The following is an 11,758-nucleotide window of genomic DNA, read 5'->3' on the forward strand; positions in this document are numbered from 1 at the left end:
ACGAAATATTCTAAATAAAAATACACTAAAAACGGTATACTTTTCTTTATGCCAATCAATTATATCTTACGGTATAATAGTCTGGGGAGGATGCTCTAACACGATATTAGATCCATTAATTAAAGCTCAAAAATTGATAATGCGGACTATTTACAAAGTACACTATATTCACCCCATGAAGGACTTATTTAACGACTTCAAAGTACTCAACATAAAATCCTTATACGTCAAAAACATATCCTCCTACTATAAATTCAAACATACGAAAAAAAATATTTTTGAATCGACCCATAATACAAGATATTCCAACAAATCGAATTATACTATTCCCCCAATAAAAACCTCAATGGCACAAAGACAATTTAACTTTCTTGCTCCAAAAATATTCAATAATTTAACGTTAGAAATAAAATCAATAGCCAAATACGACAGTTTCAGGAAAGCGCTCGGGGATTTTTTGATGTGTGATTGTTATAGTGTTAGTAGCCTATTCCAAGTACTCAGATAGAGGTGTATATATTGTTTATATGCGTGAGGATGTGTCATATGGGTGTATGTATACATGTGCTGTTATATGTATATAGGTATGTCTGCATATTAAAAATTATATATATAATTATGTACATTTTTACAATCTAATGCTAATTTACTTCTTTCTCCTTTCTAATTTCTATCTTTTACTTTTTATTACAATTTTTCCAAAATTTTAGCTTCATCTATAGTTACTAATTTCATATGTTTACACTAGATTTCATATTTCATACAAATTAATTACACTCAATTGGTCACCATGAAACAGGCAGCCGCCTAGTATGGTGATTCATTATATCTACTTTATGTAAATTTCATAAAAATGTAACATGTATTAAATAAATAAAAAAAGGGTGGTCCGTAAATGATGGATATATTTATAAAAATATATTTTTTAAATAAATTTTAAAAACCTACCACTACTAAACCAGGTACGGATGTTATTTCGAATATTATGGAATTTTTAGATGAAAGTGAAGGTTATAATTCCTAATTTATGATTTTATATAGTACATTTACATTTAGGGTTAAATCGTAGTGTTTGCCTTACCATAAATAATGGGTTCGTTTGTATGTCAAGGGGTTCGAAATAAAACGAATTTTTGGAAAATAGTGAAAAAAACAAGGTATTTTTAAAACTTAAACTTGGAGTAAATTATTTTTAACTCTAACCTCAGATATTCCTGTTTTTGATTTTTCTATGTGAATATACCACAACAGTCCAAACTGCTCCTAATCATCTGGAACCAGTGAGACTATGACATTCCCAAATGGGGTATGTTGGAGTGGCGGCTCGTAACTTGTAGGTGTACTAGAGTGATAATATTATAATTAATAGTAGACCCAAAGTCACGAGCCGCTACTGCTATGTTGTAAGGCTAAAGGTTTGGGGAGGGGAAGGAGATGTGGAAGAGGAAGAGGAAGGTGAGGAAATACCTAGCTATTCAGATCTGGTCGCCAAACAAGGTCAAAGTCATTTCAAGCAACATTCGAAATGACTTCTGGGGCCTTAGCCACTGGAACGATTTCGGTCGAAAAATCGACCACTTTTATTTTTCTGCGATTGATATCGGTCCAAAAATGGACCGATTTTTCTACCATTCGTAAAATATTTATTGTAATTATTTAAAACGTTTCCATGGCCAGCTACTTGTTTTATCGAATAGCTGATAATATATTCTCTTTGTCTATGAACTTATCCGTTGTCTTTGAAGTGTTATTTAACGAGTTTTCGCGGTTGTTTTATGGCGTCCTGTCAAAAAACGAAATATTAAATTTTAACATTCACGAAATTTTAGTCTCTTCCTAAAATGCCGTAAGTAATTAATTTATTGGGTTTTTAACGCATAATTATATATCTGTGTAATCATGATTGACTTATCTATCTTTGAAATGCGTTTTTAATTCATTTGTTTCAAATATATTGTTTTGGTGAAAGTTTTTGTGTAAAAATTCGTCGACTGAAGATGTCATCTGTTTTTGATTTAAAATAATTACATAAATACTGCACTCGCGCATTTGAAATATAGATATTCCATCAGAGTGATTCAAAACAAAGAGATATATATAAGTTTTATTTGAATTGGTTCATTATTAATACAGATATTTGCGAACCAATTATTTCAAGTCATATGTCAAAAAATCGACTCTTTTTAGATGTAAAATGGTGTAAAGCCTTCGCCACACAATAAAAATTTAGTTATTTAGTTGTATAATTAATTAATTTGTTTACTTTTACCAAATTTGTGCAGAAACAGCTGTCGTCCAGGGAAAGGGAGCACTCCACGACCCAATAATTATTTTCAAATTTTATATTAGTGCAATATTTAACAAAATTTAAACATTTAAGTACTTACATTAAGTGTTTTCAATTTAAAATATATAGAGTGGTGCTGACTGCAAGAGGAGGCAGAGGAAGAAGGAGAGGTGGGGTACGAGCTGGTGCCGGACTACCTGCACGTGGACGTCAACGCAGAGCTGCAATTGCAGCCTCGTCTGGAGTGTTAGTATTTTTTAATGTTTTTTTATGAAAGTACTTTGCTGTGGCCGTTGAACTCATCATATATTTGTATTTATTTAAACAGCGACCCTGCTTTGCTACTGGTGCGAGAGGATCGCGTCAAGGCCCTAAAGGCTGTTAGGGCCCTGCCTGCTTCCTTCCGGCTAGAGCTGGAAAGCCGAAAATTCAAGAAGCAGGCGGCGCGCATTTTGCTCCCTACCGCACCTCCAAGAAAAACTAAACAAAAGTAAGCAATCGTATTTAGATGCTTGATACAATATTATTGTTTTTTCCTGACAGCGTTCCACTCTTACAGTGAGAGTTGGTAAGATCAGCGCTCTGTGCATTTGGAACATTCAGTGCATATTTTACAGAGTTCTAATTTTATTGTTTATTTACATACTGTACTTACTGGTTCACACGTGAATGAGAACAATTTATATGATTTATGTAAATGTTTTCAGAATTCCATCTCCGGAGAGAACAACGTGTCCCTTTTCACAAGGGACGCCTTCACCGTTGCCACGACCCGTACCACCACCGTGGATGTCCACTCCCGCACAGACTCAATCAACGGCTCCCAATGCACCAATTATGCCTATCCGTGCAGCATCTCCCGAGCCGTTATCTGGGACATCGCGGAGTGGGAAACTCTTCTCTCCGGAGGCCGGGTACCACAGCGGGCTGTGGGTGGACGTACCATTCTACGAAGAATTGTCGGCGTTTGGGAACGGTGAGTTTATTTTTTGAAATGTCATACCAGGGGCTCAATATAAAATCAATTATCTATATTTTATATTGATATCCCTAGCACTGTTTCACTGTTATCAAAAACATACAAAATGTATTGTTGTTATGACGTGGATGCATCATTACACATCTTTTTTCTGTAACGGGTATTGCAGAGTGAGAAATAAGAAATGCCGAACTTCTTTGCGAGGATTACATTTGATTCACCGGCTTCTAAACGGTGTAATACAGCATTTTTTTCTTAAATTGAAAAAACACTTTCGCTTCACGGGACTCATTGTGTCGAGCTTTTACGTAGTTGGTCACTTTAAACGGATACGTTTACCTACTAAAAGCTATGAAACCTTACTAGAGTTTACATTATCGTCACTTAAAACAGTAGACCGTTAAATGCAAAGTCATTATATCCAAATTCTACTGTAAATTTGTGTTTTCTTTTATTTCAGAGTCAGACATGGGCAGAAACAGTAACGTGGACGAGGCAGCTGTACTAGAAGAGTCTGTACTTGGAAACCGTGAGTTATAAAACTAACTTACTTACCTTCACGCCATTTCGGTAGGCAGAGAGGATGAACCACCATGCAACTCGATCTTGGCACACACACTCTTTTCTTCATTCCATACCTACCTGACTGCTATTCTGACTCCTGACATTGCCCACCTCAAGTATTTGATTAACTTTTTATTTATTTTTTTATATGAATACCTCACAAGAGCCTCAGCTGGAGCCAGTGAGACTATGGCATCCCCAATTGGGGGATGTTGTGAGGCTGAAGGTAAGTGGGGAAGGGAAAGAGGAAGATGGGGAAGTACCTGGCTATTCAGATCTAGTCACTAAACACGGCTAAAGCCATTTGGAGCAACGTTTCAATTCTGAATGGTGGTCTTACACCAGGGCGATACTGGTAGTATCTTCCACTCTGGAACGTGCCGCAAATATACTATATATTATTTTAATTATTATTTTAATTAATTAATTGTGAAATAACACAAATCAATCAAATAAAATTTATTTGCGCACGCCGGGTTCGAACCCGCGACCTTCGGAATGGCAGTCCAATGCGTTACCACTGGACTATGCCGGCCGTCAAAAGCCATTTCAAGCAACGTTTCAATTCTGAATGGGGTCTTACACCAGGGCGATACTATGGGTATCTTCCACTCTGGAACGTGCCGCAAATATAATATATATTATTTTAAATGAATTTTGTGTGAAAATAACACTAATTATTCAAATATAATTTATTTGATTTGATCCCGCGACCATCGTATTGCGAGTCATAAGCCGTACCAGAGGCAGTGGGTTATCGTAATATAGACACATTAAATTAATTTGGGTTTTCTGTTGTTTCAGAAATGGACAGATCGAGCGACGAGGATGACGAAGCGAGTGACGTCGACCACGAAGAGAGCGATGAGGATACCTTCTGCATGCCACCAATACCTTATCATAATATTATCAACGTTTCACCTAACTCCGCTATGGCCATAGACTTTAGTAGACAAGACCAGGTAGATAGTGAGGCAATGCGTTTGATTCTGCCGCCTGAAGGTTACTCTTTCGATTGGTCTAATGATATCTTACGTTTTACTGGGATAAGGGAGACTTTCACAGGCACGCCGGGACCAACTTTCAATACCGACGAAATGGGCAAACCTGTGGATGCCTTTCTTAAAATCTTTGATGCAGATTTCGTTGAACTGATCGCGAGAGAGACCAACAGGTATGCAGATCAATGGATTGCGAAAAAACAATTTAAGCGTCATGCGCGTACCAATAAATGGGCTCCCACGAATAAAGAGGAAATGTATGTATTCTTGGCAATTTTAATGTATCAAGGTATTAGTCTTTTCCAGATCTAGTCACTAAACATAACTAAGCCAATTCAAGCAATGTTCAATTCTGAATGGTGGTCCCTCACCAGAGCGATACTCAGAATCTCACTCTATATCGAGGCACAATGATATTATTATGTATTGATTTTCTTAAATTATGAATAAACCAATAAACTGAATACATTTTTATTATGACAAAGTGTGTAAACAATGTTTAAATCAAAATACTGCTCTTTCATTGTAACCATACAACTGTAATATTGATTTAAAAGGATATTAAGGCTTAATAAATAAATCAATTATTGGTTCCATCAATTATTTTCCCCTCATCCATTGTTTTTCGATACCTTTGCGTTTAGATATAAAATTATCACTATGATTTTATTTGCCATTCTACGGTCATACAAAGGTTTGATATATATATATACAAATTTATCATCATTTTACATATTCCGATATACCCTATGTAGATTGACCTTAAGGTAGCTGTCAGTAGTGATTTTTCGTCAAATATTGGTGAATTTCATCAACTTTCAAAGTATCCCCCTGAAATATTGGCAATGTTTATATCTATGATGTATATCTCATTTTAAGCCTTATTTCCTCGTTTTGCACGTTATATAAAAACATGGTTACAAATCTCCAGTTCTAATTTACAATTATTTAAAAAGTAGCACCATGATTTTGACATCGTGAAATAGGCTCTCTGTATAATTCATCAAATGAATAAAATAAAGCCAACACGGCGACTATGCTTATTAATAATTGTAGACAGTTAATGTATCTTCCTAACGTAATACCAGTTTTTGTGGTAAATTTATTATATAGTATAATACAGTGATTTCAATTTTGACACGTCACGCACTCAAATTTTAAAAAATTATTTTCTAACCAAACTTTTGAAGAGAGCATAACGTACAAAAAATTATTTTCCCATTATATTCTTGCATCTGTGGTTATCAAACAGGCCATAGAGAACATAAAAACGTAGAAAATATTCTATAAAGATATTTAAAACTGCCACTGGCGGCAATTTCAAATCACAAAAACGCTAATTTCGCGCATTCATAAAGTTTAAGATTTTTTAATAATTTATCTATCAATTCTAAAAATATAGAATAATTATAAAAATATAGGTGAATTCATTGGCTGTATAGCACTACACTCAGTTTTATGTCTCCGTATTAAAATTCGGAGGTTTGATTTTTTTAATGTTGGCGGAAAATATTCAAATTCGTCGCCAAAAAACCGCGAGCAATCGGAGAAAAAAGTTTTTTGACGCGCGATCGTTCGAGTGGTTAGCATGAGAATCGATCGAACTTAACGATATCGGATTGCTAAGCGTATCTACCGACCATTTTATAACGACTTCCCTAGCATGAGAACGCTATTGATATCTCTAACGACATCGTTAAGGCAATAAATACAAATCGATATACGCTGGCAATACTGGGACGGAATTGTCTATGAATTGAATAGACGTCAAAGTCAAACGTCAGATTTCAAGCGTGACCATTTTAAACGCCGTGTTTTTTTAATATTTTACGATGTCGCAAGCAATGGTAGCTGGGTAAGTTATTTATTTATCTTTTTATGAGAAAGAATTTCCATTATTATCAAAGAGATATACTTACATTCTATTGTGTCAAAATTTTGAAGTTATTTTTACGCTGGAAGGTTTGTGGGACCTCGGGGTTCCCAAAAAAATAAGGAAATGTGGCGGAATTTGGCGGAACAACTGGCAGAATTGGGTCCTGCTAAGTCAGCCGAGCAGTGGAAAACAGTGAGTATTTGTACCTACCTATACAAACTGGTTGCAGCAAACTTTGCTGACCTTCTAATATAATCTATCATCGAGACACTTGATATAAGACCGTAAATCACTTTTAACCTGACATTATTTTTACATTTTACAGACATGGCGTGACTTAAAATGTAAGTCGCGCGCCCAAAATGCCGATGCCAAGCGAGCTGCCCTCACGACTGGAAACACTGCCGAGATACCGGTGTTAACTGACCTGACACAGAAGGTCATCAACATCATCGGCAGAGCCAGTTCTGAGGGCAGCGGACTTCTAGAAAGCTGTATAGGAGATGGACCTGAACTCATAATGCAGGATGTTGAGGTCACTAATGTCTTAAAATGTTAATATAATATATTCTGTCAAAATTTAGTTGATCTTTCATTATCAATGAAAATTATTTGTGTGTTTTACAGTATTCCGATGAAGTTGGAGAAGGGCCCACAGATTTACAGACGGCGCAGTTAGCTTCCCCTTCTCGCCCGAGCAAGAAGAGGAAGCTAACTGACAAGCCAAATGTGGGGGTTCGGATGGTGATGGCGCAGGAGGCTAGTAACAAATCGTCCAAGGAGCTTGTGGGAGCTATTGATAAATTCTCCAATATTTTTAAGGTATTTCCTATTTCTCTTCGAATCACTCCCAAATACAGCGCTACACGTGTAAGTTGCCAGATTAAAATATAAAGAAATAGCGTCAATTCATGTTTAGGCCACCGCCAACTTATAAGTGTGGCACTGTACTTTTAAATTAGAATTAAATCTTAGTAGAACAAAATAAAATGCCCAGCTTTGACTTATTTCATTTATTTATTGTACTATTCCCAATGTACTATTTTTCCATTTTGCGCGGTGGAGTTTTTATTGTTCTGTTTGTTTAGATATTCTTTGTGTTAAAAAAAATTAATAAACATGTAAAATCCAGCTTGGCGAGAAATTCAAAATGAATAAATTAATTTATAATCTTCCTTTTAGTATGTCGACTACCTATTGTTATTTAAATTAAATTAATGAGTTGTTATTTATCATTTCAGAGTTCAATGGATCGATTTGCTGACATTTTTGAGGTATTTCCTGTTCCTTTTTGTAATTATTTGTCAGGGCACCCCGAGACCGGGCAAGATACAGTGTCTACATAGACATGGTGCTTTTCTGGTCTCGTCTCACTGGCACTAATAACTAATTTACTATAGAAGGTAAATTAAGTTAGTAAATTAATGAATTATCATCTCTTGTTTCAGGCAGTGGAACGTGAAAGGGTTTGTTTACTCCAACGACAGTTGGCGAGGTATTTATTTGCTATACATCTATACAGGCTTTTAAAAACATTTAATGTACAAAACTGAACAAATTAAATTAAATATTGCATTATTTAATATGTCACTTGAGAGATTGCGAAGTATATTCACAAAGGATGGAACACGATTATTAACAATTGTCCTTGGAGAGGCAAGCAGTCCAGCTAGGAGGTACGATGAAAGTAGAATGAATGAGATCTCTAATAAAACATTTCTAATTCTAGACAAACTCAACCATCGAAACAACCGTCAACATCATTTGCCAACTCGCCCAACTATACGTTGCAGTTGGAGTCGGAGGATGAATACGATTAGTTTTTATAATTTTCAAAATAATAAGTTTTTTGTATACTTTGTGTGTTAAATTTTTATTTTTTTTAACGTTTTGTATGTTCATAATTTTTATGTTTGTTGTGAAAAAGTGAAACTCAACAACAAATGTCATTTTTTTACAATTTAGATACATACAATACAATATTTTAAAGTACTTGTTGTGTAATATTGTGTTACCGGCCATATTTTATATTAAATGCCATCCCGAACTTTGCAGATTTTCTGCGCGCCAATACTCGGTCCTCGAGTAATGTTCGGGATGGGCAGAGCATGAAACTGTCGCCAAGGCATGGGCACACAAAGGATTACAGGTCCTACTGATTGTAGTGAAATGAAAGCAGTAGTTTTGTTTTTGCACATTATAAAACATGGAGAATATATTTAAGTAAACATGTTACATATTATGACTCGGCACTTACCCCCAGGGATCAAAAATTGGTTCTTAATTCTATCTAAAACTGATTAACCACTTAATTACGGAAAGTGAGCGGGGAGCTTCCATACGGCCGGCGGTGGTCTGTCCCAGACAGATCGAGCTGGCACCATCAGGGCTTTGGTCCAGGAGACGGGTCCAGCGTCTCCGACAAGGTGGCTGATAAGCGGTTCTGGAGCGTATCGGGTCTATCGTTTATGTAACATTAATGGAGCGAATCCATCCATTGAGCTGATCGGCAGATTACTTGAGCGGGTGCCGTCCGGGCTTGTGATTTTATTATCCGTATCTTATTAAGAAAAATACGGCTTGTATCGCGCCACTTGAGGTGAATGCTTCATTTCCCGGAGTCCGCGGAATAACGATTTGCAAGGGATCGCGTATATAAACTTCAGTAGAACATTATTTGTGATCTTCACGAACACACACACGGTCATCCATTATACGGACGTTTATTTAATAGAGCCTGCACCGACTTGGTTTTTGTAAAAAAGAACCGAATAACCCGCATCAGGAATACTGATGTACACTTTTTTAATACGATCGCCCATCCAGGGTAAAAATGAATTATAATCTAATTGACTGTGCGATCATTACACGGCCGTCCCGCTCGTGTAACAATTCCAGAGTACCCAGCGAAAGGAAACGGAAACAAACAATGGACTGCCCGGCGGTCTATTTGTTGCCAGACCGTGCTCTCTATAATTTTAATCAAAATTAATGCTATGAATGGTACTTGTTCTGAAGAGGTGTTTTAAATAATTACTTTTAAATAAGACTTGACACCGCTTCATAACAATTGCATGCAGCACTTTGCATATACATATACTTGATTAGTAGCAGTTCTTCAAACTCTTGCAATGTCTCTGTGAGGCGTGAATTGTTTTTACAATGTAGGTACATACAATACAATGTTTTAAAGTACTTTTGAAGTACTTGTTGTGAAATATTGCATGCAGCGCTTTGCATATATGAATATGTACTTGATTAGTAGCAGTTCTTCAAACTCTTGCAATGTCTCTGTGAGGCGTGAATTGTTTTTACAGTGTTGGTACATACAATACAATGTTTTAAAGTACTATTGAAGTTCTTTTTGAGAAATATTGCATGCAGCGCTTTGCATATATGTATACTTGATTAGTAGCAGTTCTTCAAACTCTTGCAATGTCTCTGTGAGGCGTGAATTGTTTTTACAATGTAGGTACATACGATACAATGTTTTAAAGTACTATAAAAGTTCTTTTTGAGAAATATTGCATGCAGCGCTTTGCATATATGTATATTTGATTAGTAGCATTTCTTCAAACTCTTGAAATGTTTCTGTGAGGCGTGAATTGTTTTTACAGTGTTGGTACATACAATACAATGTTTTAAAGTACTTTTGAAGTACTTGTTGTGAAATATTGCATGCAGCGCTTTGCATATATGAATATGTACTTGATTAGTAGCAGTTCTTCAAACTCTTGCAATGTCTCTGTGAGGCGTGAATTGTTTTTACAATGTAGGTACATACGATACAATGTTTTAAAGTACTATTAAAGTTCTTTTTGAGAAATATTGCATGCAGCGCTTTGCATATATGTATATTTGATTAGTAGCATTTCTTCTAACTCTTGCAATGTTTCTGTGAGGCGTGAATTGTTTTTACAATGTAGGTACATACGATACAATGTTTTAAAGTACTATTAAAGTTCTTTTTGAGAAATATTGCATGCAGCGCTTTGCATATATGTATATTTGATTAGTAGCATTTCTTCAAACTCTTGCAATGTCTCTGTGAGGCGTGAATTGTTTTTACAATGTAGGTACATACGATACAATGTTTGAACATGATGAAGCACTATAAGTCAGTTTCCTTGTTTAATATATTATCATTCGTGGGAGAAGTACTTTCGCACTAGTTCGTCTCTCACTCTGCGGGCTGCAACAACCCTGCTGACATCTTCAGGCTGGTGCAGCAGCTCAACCTCTCTTAACTCTACATTATCATTATAATCGTCTGTTAATCTGAAAATAGAGAACAATTTATTAATATTTTGTACTGTTGCCTTACTTTTTTAAATGCATATAGTTCAACAAGGAAACTGACTTATAGTGCTTCATCATGTTGTATAGTATAGCACAAGTAATAATTATTTGACCAGCAGCATCGGGCTCATAATGGAGAACTCTGTCTTTCCTGAGGCAACGGAATATAGCCTTCCATACCCGAAATAGGCGTTCTACGGAACATCTCGCCTCACAGTGCGCCTTTGTGTATCTGTATTGGGCACTCCCCTCGACTGCATTCAATATTGGTGTCATCAGATAAGGCTCGAGTGTATATCCAGAATCGCCTGATTGAAACAAAACACCCATTATAATAGGTACATACAACTACTAAATTATGATTTTTTTGCCTTTTTTTAAAATGAGTTGTTGAAATACATACCTAGCAAGAAATATGTCCCAATTCTCTGATTGTATAGTCTGTTCATTTCAGTTTTGACTAAACTATTATTCCAAATGAATTGGTCATGGACAGTACCCGGGAAGCGTGTGTTGATGCTCAATATTTTCAACGTAGCATCGCAGACCTGTTTATCAAACATAAAAAACCTTCAATAAAATTTGAAAACAACAATCCGGCTGTTTTATTTCTGAAAAAATATTTACCACTTGAACATTCAGCGAATAAAATCCTTTGTGGTTTTTGTACTGCTCCTCCTGTCTGGAAGGGGTGACGATGGCGATGTGGGTGCAATCGATGCATCCCAGAACATGTGGAAAGTTTAATTTTT

At 35.9% G+C, this 11,758-nt stretch overlaps 2 protein-coding genes across 2 annotated transcripts; both read left to right on the top strand.

Annotated features, from left to right (window-relative positions):
- Positions 1-1,725: 1,725 nt before the first annotated feature.
- On the top strand, positions 1,726-5,143 carry LOC149416397 (uncharacterized). The gene is made up of 5 exons (XM_089641989.1): positions 1,726-2,533; positions 2,616-2,777; positions 2,995-3,263; positions 3,727-3,795; positions 4,635-5,143. The coding sequence occupies exons 3-5, from the start codon at positions 3,077-3,079 to the stop codon at positions 5,141-5,143; spliced, it is 765 nt and encodes a 254-aa protein (XP_089498115.1). The 5' UTR covers positions 1,726-2,533; positions 2,616-2,777; positions 2,995-3,076.
- A 1,656-nt stretch (positions 5,144-6,799) lies between these two features.
- Positions 6,800-8,149, top strand: LOC149416398 (uncharacterized). Its single transcript, XM_089642141.1, has 4 exons — positions 6,800-6,899; positions 7,033-7,242; positions 7,335-7,529; positions 7,949-8,149. The coding sequence occupies exons 1-4, from the start codon at positions 6,831-6,833 to the stop codon at positions 8,051-8,053; spliced, it is 579 nt and encodes a 192-aa protein (XP_089498267.1). The 5' UTR covers positions 6,800-6,830; the 3' UTR covers positions 8,054-8,149.
- The last annotated feature ends 3,609 nt before the right edge of the window (positions 8,150-11,758 follow it).

Source organism: Hesperophylax consimilis, chromosome 17, assembly GCF_061612785.1.
Source record: "Hesperophylax consimilis isolate HC1 chromosome 17, BYU_Hcon_1.0, whole genome shotgun sequence".
Lineage (NCBI taxonomy): Eukaryota > Metazoa > Arthropoda > Insecta > Trichoptera > Limnephilidae > Hesperophylax > Hesperophylax consimilis.